Genomic DNA, 14,300 nt, shown 5'->3' on the forward strand with positions numbered 1-14,300 from the left:
AAGGGAATGAAAGGTCTGCTTTTCAATATTCAACAAAAAAGAACTGCTCCAACATTCTCTTTGGAAGGATCCAAAGATAATGTGGAAAAACTGTGATCAGAGCACCATTGCAAAGCACAATATTGCAAATAAAAGAAATTTTACAGTCCATATTAAAAAGAAATAAAAAAAGCTAAATAAAAAAAAAAAGCTAAATATAAAAAAAAGCTAATGCAACTGTAAGAATAAATAATAGTAAATAAAATCTACTGACAATAAAATAACAATTTTAAAAGAATTAATTACTTAGGGTTGGAATAGATATTTAGATAACATATTAAATGAATTAGCTATTACCAATAAACTAAACCAAACTGTATAATAAATTTTTTTAGTTTTTTTAGTGACCATCCTCAGCCAACAGATATTAAGGAAGTGATTAAAAATAATGATTTGGTTTGTTTAAATATTTATTATATTCCATCCAGTTTTTTAAATTTGTCCAGTATTTTTTCATACACTTTTTTTAAGAACGATAATGTGATATGTTTTTGTTATTAATGTTTATTTTGGATAAAAATTTTTAACATAGTCAAAAAAAGCAATTGAAAACATTTTGAAATAATTTAAAAAAAAATTAATTTTATTAACTGGTTTAGTTTGTTAGTGCAAAAGTTTAAATCAACAAAAGATTAATATCCCTGAAAAGGAAATCATTTAAATCGCAAGGTAACTTTAATTAACATTAATTATATAATATGGTCCTTTCACAAAAGCTAAAGTATGAGGGCTGTTTTTTTCAACCTTCAATCGTGTTTCTAAGTAAACAAGAGATAGGCGAGAGCCAGGTCTGTGCATCGTGCAATTGCGACGCTCCCCCACCAAAATCATTGCCAGTGCCAGCTCCATTGCATCAGTCTGAACTGAGCTATAGGCAATTGAACATGGCCGCTACGATCAAGTGTGATATGTTTTTTTCAGGTAGAAGGATGTACCGCTGCTGAAATCCATCAAAGAATGAGCCTAGTGTATGGTGAAAACTTTACGTGTGATGGTAGTGTACAAAAATTTAAAGAAGGGCTAATAAAAATCCATGATGAAAGTGGGTAAGGACCCAAGTCTGTCACTACTGTTTACCTGGTTGAGCATGTTGATGATTTTGTCGATGACAAACAGAAGTTTACAATACGTGAACTTTCTGTAGAAATCCCAGAAATTTCAAGGTCTTCTCTGTACACAATAGTGATTAAAGACCTAGGATATCAGAAACTGTGTGCAGATTGGGTCTCAAAAATGTTGAGTGTGGATCACAAAACGCACTGAATGGCATCAACCTTAATGTTTCTCATGCGTTACGATAATGAGGGGGAAGAATTTTTAAAAGTCTATTGTTACTGGCAATGAGACTTGGATCCAGTATGACAATTCAGAAACCAAAGAACAATCTAAGCAGTGGATACACACTTCTTCTCCAACCAAGCCAAAAAAGTTCAAACAGGCACTGAGGAACTGGAAAACAATGGCTACAGTTTTTTGGTACCATAGAGCTGTCTTGTTGGTGGACTTTATGGAGCAGAGGATAACAGTAACAAAGAAAGTTTATTGTGAACCTTTACGTTGCCTCCGCAGAGCAATCCAGAACAAAAAACGAAGAGGCATGCTCTCGTCCAGTATGGTGATGCAAGATCTTCTCAAACAATTCAAATAGAAATTTTTCGACCATCACCGTATAGTCCAGGCGTAACAATTTTCACCTCTTTCGAGAACTGACAGCATTTTTGGGCGGCCACCAATGAAGAACTTCAGGACGCTGTAAAGACCTCACTGGTGACAAACTTCTTTGAAGAGGGCATCGGAAAGCTGCTATCACAATACTACAAATAGCTCAATCGTTTTGGTGACTATGTAGAAAAATAAGTTAGATACTAATCAACTTTTAGTAATAAAATCATTTTATGTTATTGTGTCTTTTTTTTATAGCCCATCAGATGTTGAAAAAAAAACAGTCCTCTTATTATGCAATGAGATAAAAATAAATTATAAGGGAATGAAGTCTTTTTTCTTTTTACTTAAGTTGCAGATATATGAATGTAAAGATATGAAAATATTCAAATTTTTAATTTACTGTATATCAGTCTACACGATTCATATTTTCTATCATAAAAAAGGCACCATTAAAAATTTGTTTGTTTGTAGTAAGCATATAATGGTTGAAGCTCAGTTTTTTAGTTCTTGAACAATTTTTTTCAAGAATTTACTATAAGTGCTTACCTGAAATATTCCTCATTTTCTTTTATTGCATTTTAATGAAAATTTTAATATTCACTGAATTTCCATACACTAACAAGGAGTGACTTTTAAACAGTGAATAATATTTTTTATTCTGGAGATATTAACAAAAGTCTCAATGTCAAGTACATAAATCCTTGTTCATTTGTGAAACTATACCTAAAAAAAAAAATAAAAATTCCAGATTAGATAACAATTATGAAAGTAACCAGATTTTAAATACTAGAAATAACAAACACAAAGGACTCAGGTTAATGGTATATGAAAAATATTTTTTTGAGTATTTAAAAGCACTAAGGGGAAGAATTAATGTTAATTGTTTAAAACCCATTTAAATAGTAATAGTTAAACTATTTAAGATAAGACTATCATAATGAAATAATCCTGAAATTGACCCTGTAGAAAACCAGATTGGATTGCTGTTATAATTCACTCTACATCCTTTAGGCCATAAACCCACATTATATAACATCTATAGACATTCTTATGAGTATTCCTTACAAATTGTAGTAGGACATTATAAAGAAGTAGGTATAACAAAACAAATAGCAATAGAAAAACAGTGATGATAGATGAAATGATACAAAAAAAAAATGTCTTGATAAGAATAATTATAAGCATGTAGAAGAAAAATTTGATGAAAATACCCAGTTCACAATTAGAAACATATACAGAGCAGTCTTATAACACAGCTTTAGTTTTACATAACCAATTCTTTATAAGTTTTTTATAAAAAACACAAATGTTAATTTTTTGACTAAATTTTCAATTTGACTAGTGAAAGTTATAATGCAATTGATGTTCATCATTTTACACCGGCCACACTGGACAACTATTCAAACAGGGAATCAAATTTTTAATTTATACCCCAGAATTAAAAGGCAAAATTAATTATCAAATTTTTTTAAGCAGTTTCAAATTCAGAGAATCATATTAAGCTGAAGATACATAAACCACTTATGTACAATTTACCTGTGAGCTTAAAACATTATTAATTATGTACAATTTGTTTAAAAGTATTAAAAATACTTTTTATTTCTTTACTATATATTTCATAAGATGTGCTTTCATAACGTTAACAGATGAAATTCTGTTTATTTCTTTAGTTTCTGACATAACACTGAGTTTGTAGCATTTAATGTTATTAATATATGGCTGAAGAGAGAGTAAGACTAAGAAAAAACCAGTAGCAGAATAAAATAAATAGTATTGGAGGATACAAATAAAAAGATCATATAAATTTTAGTTTAATTAATATATATATATATATAGTCGTCAACCTTACTAAATGGCATTTGTATGTGTCTGTGTGTGCATCCCTCTTAGCTTAACACCAGAATGTACCGATCACTAGTGGAAAATCCTGATATGTCAGTACATGTCTCGTGGTGGTCAGATGTATACTTGTTATACTATTATATATTGATATGCTGCATGTATATATATATAAATCAAAGTTTTGGGAAAATTTGGTAGTTTTTAACAGTGAAACGGTAGGTCCTAGTGCTTTGAAAGATTTTTTGACCCCCGTCAACAATAACCCTATCCGCTCCCAGTGGTACCTGTCAGATGATAATATTTTCAAGTACCCCGGGGCACCATTTGTAAATTGGGGAGGGTGTGTGATGGGGTGAACTGTAATATCTCAGCAACCACATGTTCGATTTTCATGATTTAAACAGCATATGTACCAGCAGGTTGAGTGCTAACTGTTATGATACCTTGCTGAGGTATTCTTTACCTCAACAAATATTAAGATATAAATGAAGAGGGTAAAGGAATCAAGGACTTCCAATGAGATGGACATATTTAAGGATTCAGAAAGGGCAAAAATCCCTACCCTTCATAAGAAATAGAAGAAAGTTAAATTCATAACCCACCTCTGATAGTTTTAAAACACAACTTTTCCAAATTATATTTAACTAAAAAAAAGCTATATTTAGACACTGAAAAAATAACTAAAATCTATATATCAATAACTGTTAACATTTTAAAATAAATGAAACGATTTTTTTTGCAGGAGGAAATGTCAGGTGGTGGAGGAAGACCTGCATACTTAAGAAGTGCTCCAATTCGTCGATTAAGACATCCATTGGACGAAAGCCCAGCCTGGGCTTTAATAGGAGCTTGTTTGTGGGGTCTATTAGGACTAATGCTTGCATTACCACTGCTCATCATTCTCGCCATTGTTCTTCCAGCAACATTTATTCTTCGTTGGTTTCTTTTAATGCTTTATTGGAACAGACAACGTTCAAGCAATTCATCGAGCAATATAAACAGCTCTACCTCAGGTAATTTATGTAAATATATTCTATATCTACTAAATTTTTAAAGAATTTAAACAGATTGTAAAAATTCAATGAACTCTATAGATCTACCTATATCAGAATATATATATTTTGTGTTTTTAAAAATGAATATCAGGGTTTTAGAGTAGTGTAATATTTATTGAGTTCTACATAAATAAATTATACATGAAATGAAAGAGCAACTGAAACATTTTTTTCCTACAAGTGTTCAATGCGAGCACCATTCATCAGACAGCATATATAGAGCCAGTAGGAGAGTTCATTCCATAATTTAATCAGCAAGTCTGAAGTAACTGATGTTGTGAAACTGCTTCAATCCTGTCTCAAGTTGGGTAAAGGACACAGCTGGTAATGTTGGCACAAACACTTGATCCTTTATAAAGAAAAAAATCACACAAGGTCAGATCAGGTGAACATGAGGCCGTGGCAAACAACCCCTGTCATCTGGACCCCAGTGACCAACCCAGCAATCAGGGAAAATTTCATTTGACCAATCAAGTACAGCGTTATGCCAGTGAGAAGGTGCACTGTCTTGTTGCCAAATAAAGTTCTGTGGTTCGTATTGCAGTTGTAAAAAGAGTTACAGTCGCAGCATATCAAGATAATTCTTTTCCAGACACACTTGCTTCCACAAACAAGAACTAAACTTGCCTTTGGGATAAGGGAAAAAAATTCAGTATGGAGAGTCTCATTTACACTAAAATTTTTCGTGAAGATTTTCTAATCCCCAGATATGCACATTATGATTGTTTACTTTTCCACTGACATGAAATGTGATTCGTCACTGAATACGACATGATAAAGAAACTAATTCAAAATGAATACAACATGCTATTCGTTTTCATTGTCATGGTGTATCATTTCATTTGCGAAGCAAGCACACATTCCATAATCTGTAGGCTTTACACTTTGTAACAACTGTAAACAATATGGATGCAGCTGTAAACATTTCCTTAAAACCCTCACACAGACATTACTCCCAAATACAGCCAGTGGTTTCAAAATGTTTATACCATCTACAAATGTTATTGTCACTTGGGGGAATCGCAATGGAACTTCAAACAAAACATACGTTGAATGATAATTACAGATTCACACTTTGCAATTTACAAAACACAGAACACTTTCTGTTGGGGGGCGCCATCTTTGCTACTAGCGCTTTCAAGTGGAAGGTACAGGAAGCAGTTTGAGAGGTTGCACACTGCTAAAACTGTTTGAGCTGCTCTTTCATTTCATGTATAATTAATTAATATATATGAAACTTGAGAAATATTACACAACTTTAAAACCCCAATATTAATTTTGAAACATTCTGTATATAAAACAGCCATTTTTTAATTAATTTTAAGCATCATATAAGGATTTTAATGTAATTATTTTCTTTAAGATTAATTATTAACCGCATATCTAGTTCCTTTATGTACAAAGTGAAGGGTTGCAAGGTAGTACAAAGACTATATCTTGATGGATTTGCCACACAATAGTTCATAATTGGATCAGTTCAAAAGACAACCTACAGTTAATTCATCTACATTATCTCTGTATGTCTGGCTTGGATTGTCTGCTTTCTTGAACATTTTTCAATAATAAACATTCCTTGCTGGAATCACTAGAATAAGTTACGGGAGGCCATTAAGGAATTTAAGTACAGACAACCCTACCCCACAGTGAAATCACACAATCACTTTCAACTTACCAAGTAAGCTATGTCAAATAATGAAGACTTCAAGAAGTCTTGAGACCATCATTTTGAAGTTTGGGATCAAAATGTAGTTCAGTGATAGAACAAGTCAGAGACATCAACTTAGGGTGGTTCAGGATGACACAAGATATCAGCACTGGCAGAGAGCTCACCAGATCTAAAACTATGACCTTTCTGGCTCCTCTTGAAGCAATATGAGCTACCACTAACTTAATATGTCTAAGCCTCAATTGGCTGATACAGTACATGCTTTTCTGTCATCACCACCCCATTCGAGTACACAATAACCACGATATTAATCTGGTCATCTAAGTTACAGGTTCCATGAATTTAAGTCTGAGGAATTGTTCATTCCCTTAAAACAGCTTAATGATTGTCATTAATGGTGTCAGTCTTAAAGCATAAAATATTAACGTCCTGACAAGAACCAATGTAAACTGCTTTTCTTACATTATGATGCTTTCAAATTGTAATATTTCAGCATGTATCACCTGGAAAATAACAAGATGTGTTAGAAAAAGAAAAATAACAATAATCAAACCAATATTTAATAAACTGAATTCTAGAAATCACCTTAATTACATGATAGACAATTGTTACCTACATACCATTGACTGTTTAACACATTGCATATGAAATTCTTGTGTACTACATCTTTTATGTTGGTGGCATTCAATATGTACACTATCAAGGTTGGTTAAATAAACTGCCAATGTCTACCTTATTTCAAAATTAATTAGATGAATTTTTTTACAAAATAAATTCTACCATAATACACCGTATAATTAAACAAATAATTACAGGTGGACTGGAATCGATGCGAGGCAATGATTCAAGATGGTTAGGCACATCATGGCAATGTTCAGTATTACATGCGGTGCTAATGTTTGAAACACCATTAGAAGTATCAACGTTACAACAATTACTGTTGTCACGTGTTGTACCTGTTTATCCACGATTAACAAGGAGACCAGTGTCATTACCTCTTGTTGCTGGGGCAGGTTATTGTTGGCTACCTGACTGTAATTTCAGTATTGAAAATCATGTCTTCCCAGGTCCAAATTTGCCTTCAGCTGAACATCAAATACAGGTAATAATTTATTTTTTAATATTTAGAATTATTTTAATAACAATTTAATGTTAATTTAAAAAAATTTTTGTGCAAATTTAACTGAATTACTTTCTAAACATTTCAAAATATATTTTCAGATTTTTCACAACTATTATACATTTTCTTTCTCAATTTATAGCATGTTAATGTTTAAAATAATCATGAGACCAGTTCAATATATGGTCATATTTGACCCAGTGATGTATTAATTCATTTAGTTATATTATTTTTAAGTGTAAATTTCAAATATTTTTTCTTATAAGTTGAGACTTTTATAAACAAAGTATAAAATTTATATGTTGTGATTAATACCAGTGTAGATCCAGTTTCTATGAAACAATTAGCAAATGCTAATTCTGAAGATGTTCACTTACCTCTGTAAGTGAATGAGCAAATTTTAAAGTGATTCACTAATGATTGAGTATTGCAAAATCTTTTAAACTATATTTAATGATTTAAGATTTTATTTTTTAAAATAACAATGCAATGTTGATATTAAAAAAATATATATATGTATGTGTGTATTCACCATAATAATAACAGTTATTGGCAAGCTGAAATGAGTTACAAGTCACTTATAAACTGGAATATTTTAAAGAATCACAAGCACCCCATGCCACGCTTACTAGGAAATATGAGAGGAGTAAAGTTATTTCCTGGTTCCTTCACTGAACCAAATATAAAATAACAAATCAGAGCGTGACAGGTCCACTGAATACAGGTGATACTCAGCTATAGAGGTGAGTATTTATAAATAACACCTTTATTCTATTCTCAACAGATTCTAGCGAATGAACATCACTACTATCCGAAAGAGCAACTCCAATTAATGCTTCCATACATTAAGTGGTGTAGTACATGTGTCATAGCCGTACAAAGGATTGCATTTCGCAAATTTATTTTTATAAGATGCTGGAAGTGAGCACCCAGCTCAGCAATGCATTTTTCTACTTAATGTACCATTTGAGAGATACCCGATGAATAACATTATAGTTAATGGTCTGTATAAACAAGAATTTTTAGTCTTAAAGGGTCATAAGAAAACACTTGAAATGATCCAATAGTTGAAACGTCAAGGCAATATTTGCGTAAGCTGAACACAAAATTTGTAAATACTAGAGACACTGGAAATGCTCCGTGTTCAGGTATATCTAAAATTAGTTGCAATGTAAAAAAACAAACTTTTGCAAAGAAATTATTAAAGAGAGCTTTCATAGGAGTTATTTCTGCGCTATTAAACACTTCAGTTTTTGACATCAGTCATCCTTCTGCTTGGCAGCAAGACAATACACTTTTAAAGATAAAAGATATTTTATCTTTATAAAGATACCTCAATCAAACTTTTCCTGACTGGATAGATTGCTAAGGAATAACGTTCAAATCCTAGTAAAGACAGTTACTTTTAAACGGATTTGAATACTAGATCGTGGGTACCAGTGTTCTTTGGTGGTTAGGTTTCAATTAACCACACATCTCAGAAATTGTCGACCTGAGACTGTACAGGACAATACTTTGCTTACACTCGCATATCATTCTCATTCATCTTCTGAAGTAATACCTGACGGTGGTGACCGAAGGCTAGACAGGTAAAAAAGAAAAAAGATTGCTAAGGAATAAACAAATGGCTACTATTTTCATATGACCTGAACTACGACAATGTGTTGTTTGATAATTTAGTTTTTTTTTAAACTTTACTGGAAAATGGGTATTTCAGAGATAAACAATCCATAAATGCATAAGAGCAGAACAATGGCACTATGAACACTTCCTCTGATGAGTGTAAAATATGTAATAAAAACCTTTTTATTGTTTATATTATATATATCTCTTTTTTTATGTAGTTTATAATAACAAGTTCGTTACTTTACAGGAATATGTATCACAATTATTATGTAAAGGATTGGCAAATGATAAACCACCTTGGGAACTTCATGTGCTAAGACAATGTGCAGTTTTACGAGTGCATCAATCAGTTGCAGATGGAACTAGTTTAGTTAAACTACTATGTCACTGTTTAGCTGATACGAAAATCATATCAAATACTCAAGTAAGTAATACCAACAGTTTTTATATGTGTTCATACCCAAAAATCCTAATTAAACATTTTTAGATTAGTAAAAAGCCTCAATTTTTTTTTTAATAACAAAAATCCTAATTAAATATCCTAATTAAACATTTTTAGATTAGTAAAAAGCCTCAATTTTTTTTTTAATAACAAAAATGTGGTGGTATAATGAAAACTAATCCAATGTTCATTTTTATTTACTCTTTAAGGAATAAATGGCTCTTCAAAAAAATGATTGGTGCAAGTACATTTTAGGGGAGAGAAAAGGAAAAAAAAATTGTTTTTATAAAGAACTTTTGAAAGTGAGTTTTATCCAACAAATGGTAAAATAAAATTCTTTCCTATGGTTATTTTTGGTTACTGCAAAACAAAAACTGACTGAAATATAACAGTTTAAATTTATCACTATTTTTGATCCTTTGTTTATGAAATGATTAATTTTAAAAATGGTAATTACTTAAAAAAAAAAAAAAAAATACTAATCAGTTTTTATAACAATTATTAAAAGAATATATGAAATACACAAGATTATTTTGTAATTATAAAATAACTCTTTTTTCAGAATCGAAGGAGACCACTTAGTTTTTATTGTGATGTATTAAGAGCATGTTTATTAGGACCATTAAGTTTATTATTTTGGTTACTGATGTCATCACCCGACTGTAATTTACTGACACAATCAACAGACGACAGTAAAGGAGGTGTAAAAGTAAATTGGTCAGCAGCAATATCATTTGCCAAAGTAACAAGAGTTAAACAAGTAACAAGATCTACAATTAATTGTGTATTATTATCAGCATTATCAGGTGCACTTAGATGTTTATTACAAAACTGTGGAGTAAGACAACCACCTGATCTTAAGGTAAGAAGAATCACAAAAAATAACTGTTTAAAAAATAATCTATTAAGAACTGAACACGATTTACTGAAAATAACAATATTATTATGAGGATAGTTCAATTATTAAAGAGATAAATGATTGTAGAAAAATTATATTATTAAATGACAATGAATGGTACTTTTCAATAAAAACCCCAGCTACATTTAGGCAGTCATCCCATCTTTCTGTGTTTTCTTATTCCAACAGAAAAGAATTGTTCACCTTAGTGTCCGAGTCATTCCTGATCTGCTCATTGTTGCCATGAAAAACTCTTCAAAAGAACCAAATAAACAAAAATCTGGGGATGAGAAATTGGGGCTGTAAGGTGGATGCAGCACTACTTCCTGACTCAACTTTTGAATAGATTTTTGTTTTGAGAGGTATGAAGCATTACAGTACAGAAGGATTCTGTCTTTCGAGTGAGAACGTCATATCTCCTTATTGTGGATTTCACTTTATTTCCTAGCACATTACAATGGCATTCAGTATTGATTGTACATTGTTCTTCCAAAAATCCCAATAGATTAGGCCTTTATAATTCAACACTGATACCATCACCTTAGCAGGTGAGCCAAAAGTTTAGAATTTTTTCTGGCAGGCAAATAAGATGTTTTCATTCCATACTCCAAATTTCATCCATTCTCTTTGGATTCCAGATCACAATGATGAATCCAAGTATAATAAATTATTATGTAATATAAAAAAGCATAGCCTTCTGCTAAAAACCTGATTTTAGGATGACTGTTTTGGTACCCACCTCGATTGATCATGTTTTATAATAATTCAGCTTACCATGTACAATGGAATGAACAGTGCCAATACTTGCACTACAAATATCAGTAATTTCCAATTTTTATGTATCTGTCCTTGTGAATAAGATCATTAATGCAATTTTACAAAGCTTGTCAAAACTTCCACCAATCTTTCACTATGATGAAAATTACTGACACATGTTCTGACCGACTTAAACTGTTCAGTCCACCTATATAAAGTTGCACAGTTAATACAATTTTTATCAAACTGTTTTAACAAACACAAGTGAATTTCAGCCATTTTACATCTTCAGAAAATAAAAATCTGATATGCACAACACATGACTTCCTTGTATGCCTATTAAATTACATATACCGGTACACATTATTTTTAAAATGAAAAGTATATAAAATTTTATTTCATTAACAATTTCTGATATATATTTTTTTAATTGTTATTTATTGTAATTTTTTTACAACCAGAGGTTAATAATTATTAATAAACCAATAAAAAATAAAAAACAACTTAAAAAAGGAAATGAAGTCAGATATAAACCTATGTTCCTTCCTCTTCTAAGATCGAAATATTTCATTAATTAAAGTTTTATCTGCCTATAATTCTGGAACCAATGAAAATAAATACCACTTAAGATATATCGTTGAAAAGCTATCAATGAGGGTGAATTACTGCAATTAAGGAAAAGTCCAAAATCCAAACTTTTTGGACACTTTTGATCCAGTTGATTGCAACCAAAATGGGAGGTGCACAACTAGATGTTATAACAGTCCTAAATCCAAAATTTCAACACTATGGCTAATTGTTTTTGAGTTATGCTAGATATATACGTACGTACAGACACTGAAACTAGTCAAAATGGATATTTCATTTGAATTTTGGAAACCGTAATTTATTGCAATCACAATACTTCCTTTACTTCGTACAAGAAAGTAAAAATTAAATGAGTTAGAACCAAAAAAAAAAAAATTACATTTGTTAAAGGTGGGAATAAATTTCCCAAAAATTTTCTTTGTTGACCTAACTTTCAGTCACTCATCGTATGAAAAAATTCTAATATTTTTAACCGATCATTCCACTTAAACAACTCTTCATATCGTTAAAACTAATTTACCAATCCCTTCTGGTTTCATATCTTCTGAAATGAGAAAACACTGCATTAATTTCCCTTAGTGCAATTGGACAAAGAAGTACTCATGTTAAATTAATTTTTAAACACAACCACAAAAACAGCTAAAAACGAAACGATACTTAAAAATCAAGAGATTCTAAATTATAATTTTCAATTAATATTAAAGAATCAGATGTTTCACCAAATCTGATGTGGACACCATGACTTCCTTGTACGCCTATTAAATTACATATACACATTTTTAAAAGTACATAAAATTTTATTTCACTAATAACTTCTGATCTTTTTTTATTGTATTTTTTACAATCACGGGTTAATAATTATTAAAAAACATATTTAAATTTAAAAAAATAAAAGTTAAAAAACAAAAGGAAATAAATTCCGATTTGAACCAATGTGCCTTCCCCTTAAGATCCAAATATTTCATTAATTAATATTTTAATTTTGATTGCAATCAAAAAGGGAGGTGCATAACTAGATGTTACAACAGTGCTAAATCCAAAATTTTAAAATCCTACAGCTAATTGTTTTTGAGTTATGCGAGATATATGCACATATGTTACGTACAGACGTCATGCCAAAACTAGTCAAAATGGATTTAGGGATGGCCAAAATGGATATTTCCATTGAAATATGAAAACCGAAATGTTTTGTGACCACATTACTTCCTTCATACAAAAAAAGTAAAAAAAAATAAAAAAGGAGATGAAATTTGAAGATTGAAATTTTTCATATCACAATACTTCCTTTACTCTGCACAAGGAAGTAAAAATCTTACACAGCACAATGTTCTTCCACGATACAAATTTCAAATAGAGCCAAAATTTTGTTATAAATAAAAAAAGAGGATAAATTAGAAATTATTTTCAAACTATTTTTTGTCAGGGGGCGTCACTTAATGTCAGACAATTTTTGTTTATTCAATATAATAGTTTTTCTACTGTTGCATTTGTATCTTTAATCATTTACCAACTCTCATATGCTATTTATATGTTTTTATATAACATATAACAATATTTCATACATAACTACAATAATCTAAATATACTTTAATTTATTATTCCAAATATATGATTCATGAAATAATCAGTTTTGCAAACTTACAAATAATACACATTTTACACTTCAAGAAAAAATTATATATGTTGTTTGTATACATATCATAATACATATTATGTATTTTTTTTTATTCTCTCTAGTGAGAGGAAGAATCCCATTTAAGGACAAAGTGTTGGGCTTACTAACAGGTTCCGCAAGATGTTGTTAAAGTGCGTATGTATACCTGTGCCCTGCAAACTAAACCTCCACCTCACCAACTCCCCTCCCAGGGCTGGACCTGCAATTAAGCACAACACAGCCTCAGGAGGTGCCTTCGAGCTCTGGGGATCTAGAGTCCCCATGTACAATCACTATTGTCCATCCATGCAAGCACGAACGAACGATCCACAGTAGCTATCCTACACCCCCTCACAACCCTCTCCATTTGTTGTAATACTACCATGACCAGTTCTGACACTGCTGCAAAACAGTGGACCCTTAGTAGAAACGTCCTATCTAGACTGCTAATCCGTCAATATTTCACCAAGACAAACTTGCTTGTGCACTCCTTCCTGGGTCATCACACATAAGACCCAAATATTAATGAATTTGCAGTTGAGTATCATAACAGTATAATAATAAATCATTATCAATAATAAAAATCATAATACTGCTTCTTTGTTTCTTGTAATATAAGAGTGTTTTTGTAATGATCATTACTTCATCCGACATTATAAAAAGGCTAGATATTAAAAAAGGCAATTTTATTGACATATCTAAAAGGTGAAACAGATTTCTTTCCTATTTTAATTTTTAAACAAAAATTTGTATAATAATAACTGATGAAGTAGTAATGATCACTACAAAAACGACAAGAAACAAAGAAGCAATAGCCTGACCTTTTATTAGTAATAATCATAATATATATATATATTTATAATATTTTTTATATATATATATAAAAAATTAGTGTTGTAGGAGAAAATATAATTATATATATATATAAAATTAACCTCTGAAGGAGGAG

At 30.8% G+C, this 14,300-nt stretch overlaps 1 protein-coding gene and 1 long non-coding RNA gene across 2 annotated transcripts in view; one reads left to right on the top strand and one right to left on the bottom strand.

The window, feature by feature from the left end:
- Nucleotides 1-14,300, top strand: part of LOC142332412 (uncharacterized) — a 48,158-nt gene that overhangs the window by 14,277 nt on the left and 19,581 nt on the right. Inside the window, exons 2-5 of the mRNA XM_075378853.1 lie at nucleotides 4,289-4,559; nucleotides 7,083-7,369; nucleotides 9,261-9,437; nucleotides 10,018-10,317. Of these exons, the coding sequence (XP_075234968.1) occupies nucleotides 4,289-4,559; nucleotides 7,083-7,369; nucleotides 9,261-9,437; nucleotides 10,018-10,317 (1,035 nt within the window). The remainder of the gene's footprint in view (nucleotides 1-4,288; nucleotides 4,560-7,082; nucleotides 7,370-9,260; nucleotides 9,438-10,017; nucleotides 10,318-14,300) is intronic.
- Nucleotides 586-14,300, bottom strand: part of LOC142332413 (uncharacterized) — a 65,168-nt gene continuing 51,453 nt past the window's right edge. The window contains exons 4-5 of the long non-coding RNA XR_012758300.1: nucleotides 6,274-6,770; nucleotides 586-2,427 (exon numbers count right to left, since the gene is read on the bottom strand). This is a non-coding gene — a long non-coding RNA (uncharacterized LOC142332413). The remainder of the gene's footprint in view (nucleotides 2,428-6,273; nucleotides 6,771-14,300) is intronic.

Source organism: Lycorma delicatula, chromosome 11, assembly GCF_047948215.1.
Source record: "Lycorma delicatula isolate Av1 chromosome 11, ASM4794821v1, whole genome shotgun sequence".
Lineage (NCBI taxonomy): Eukaryota > Metazoa > Arthropoda > Insecta > Hemiptera > Fulgoridae > Lycorma > Lycorma delicatula.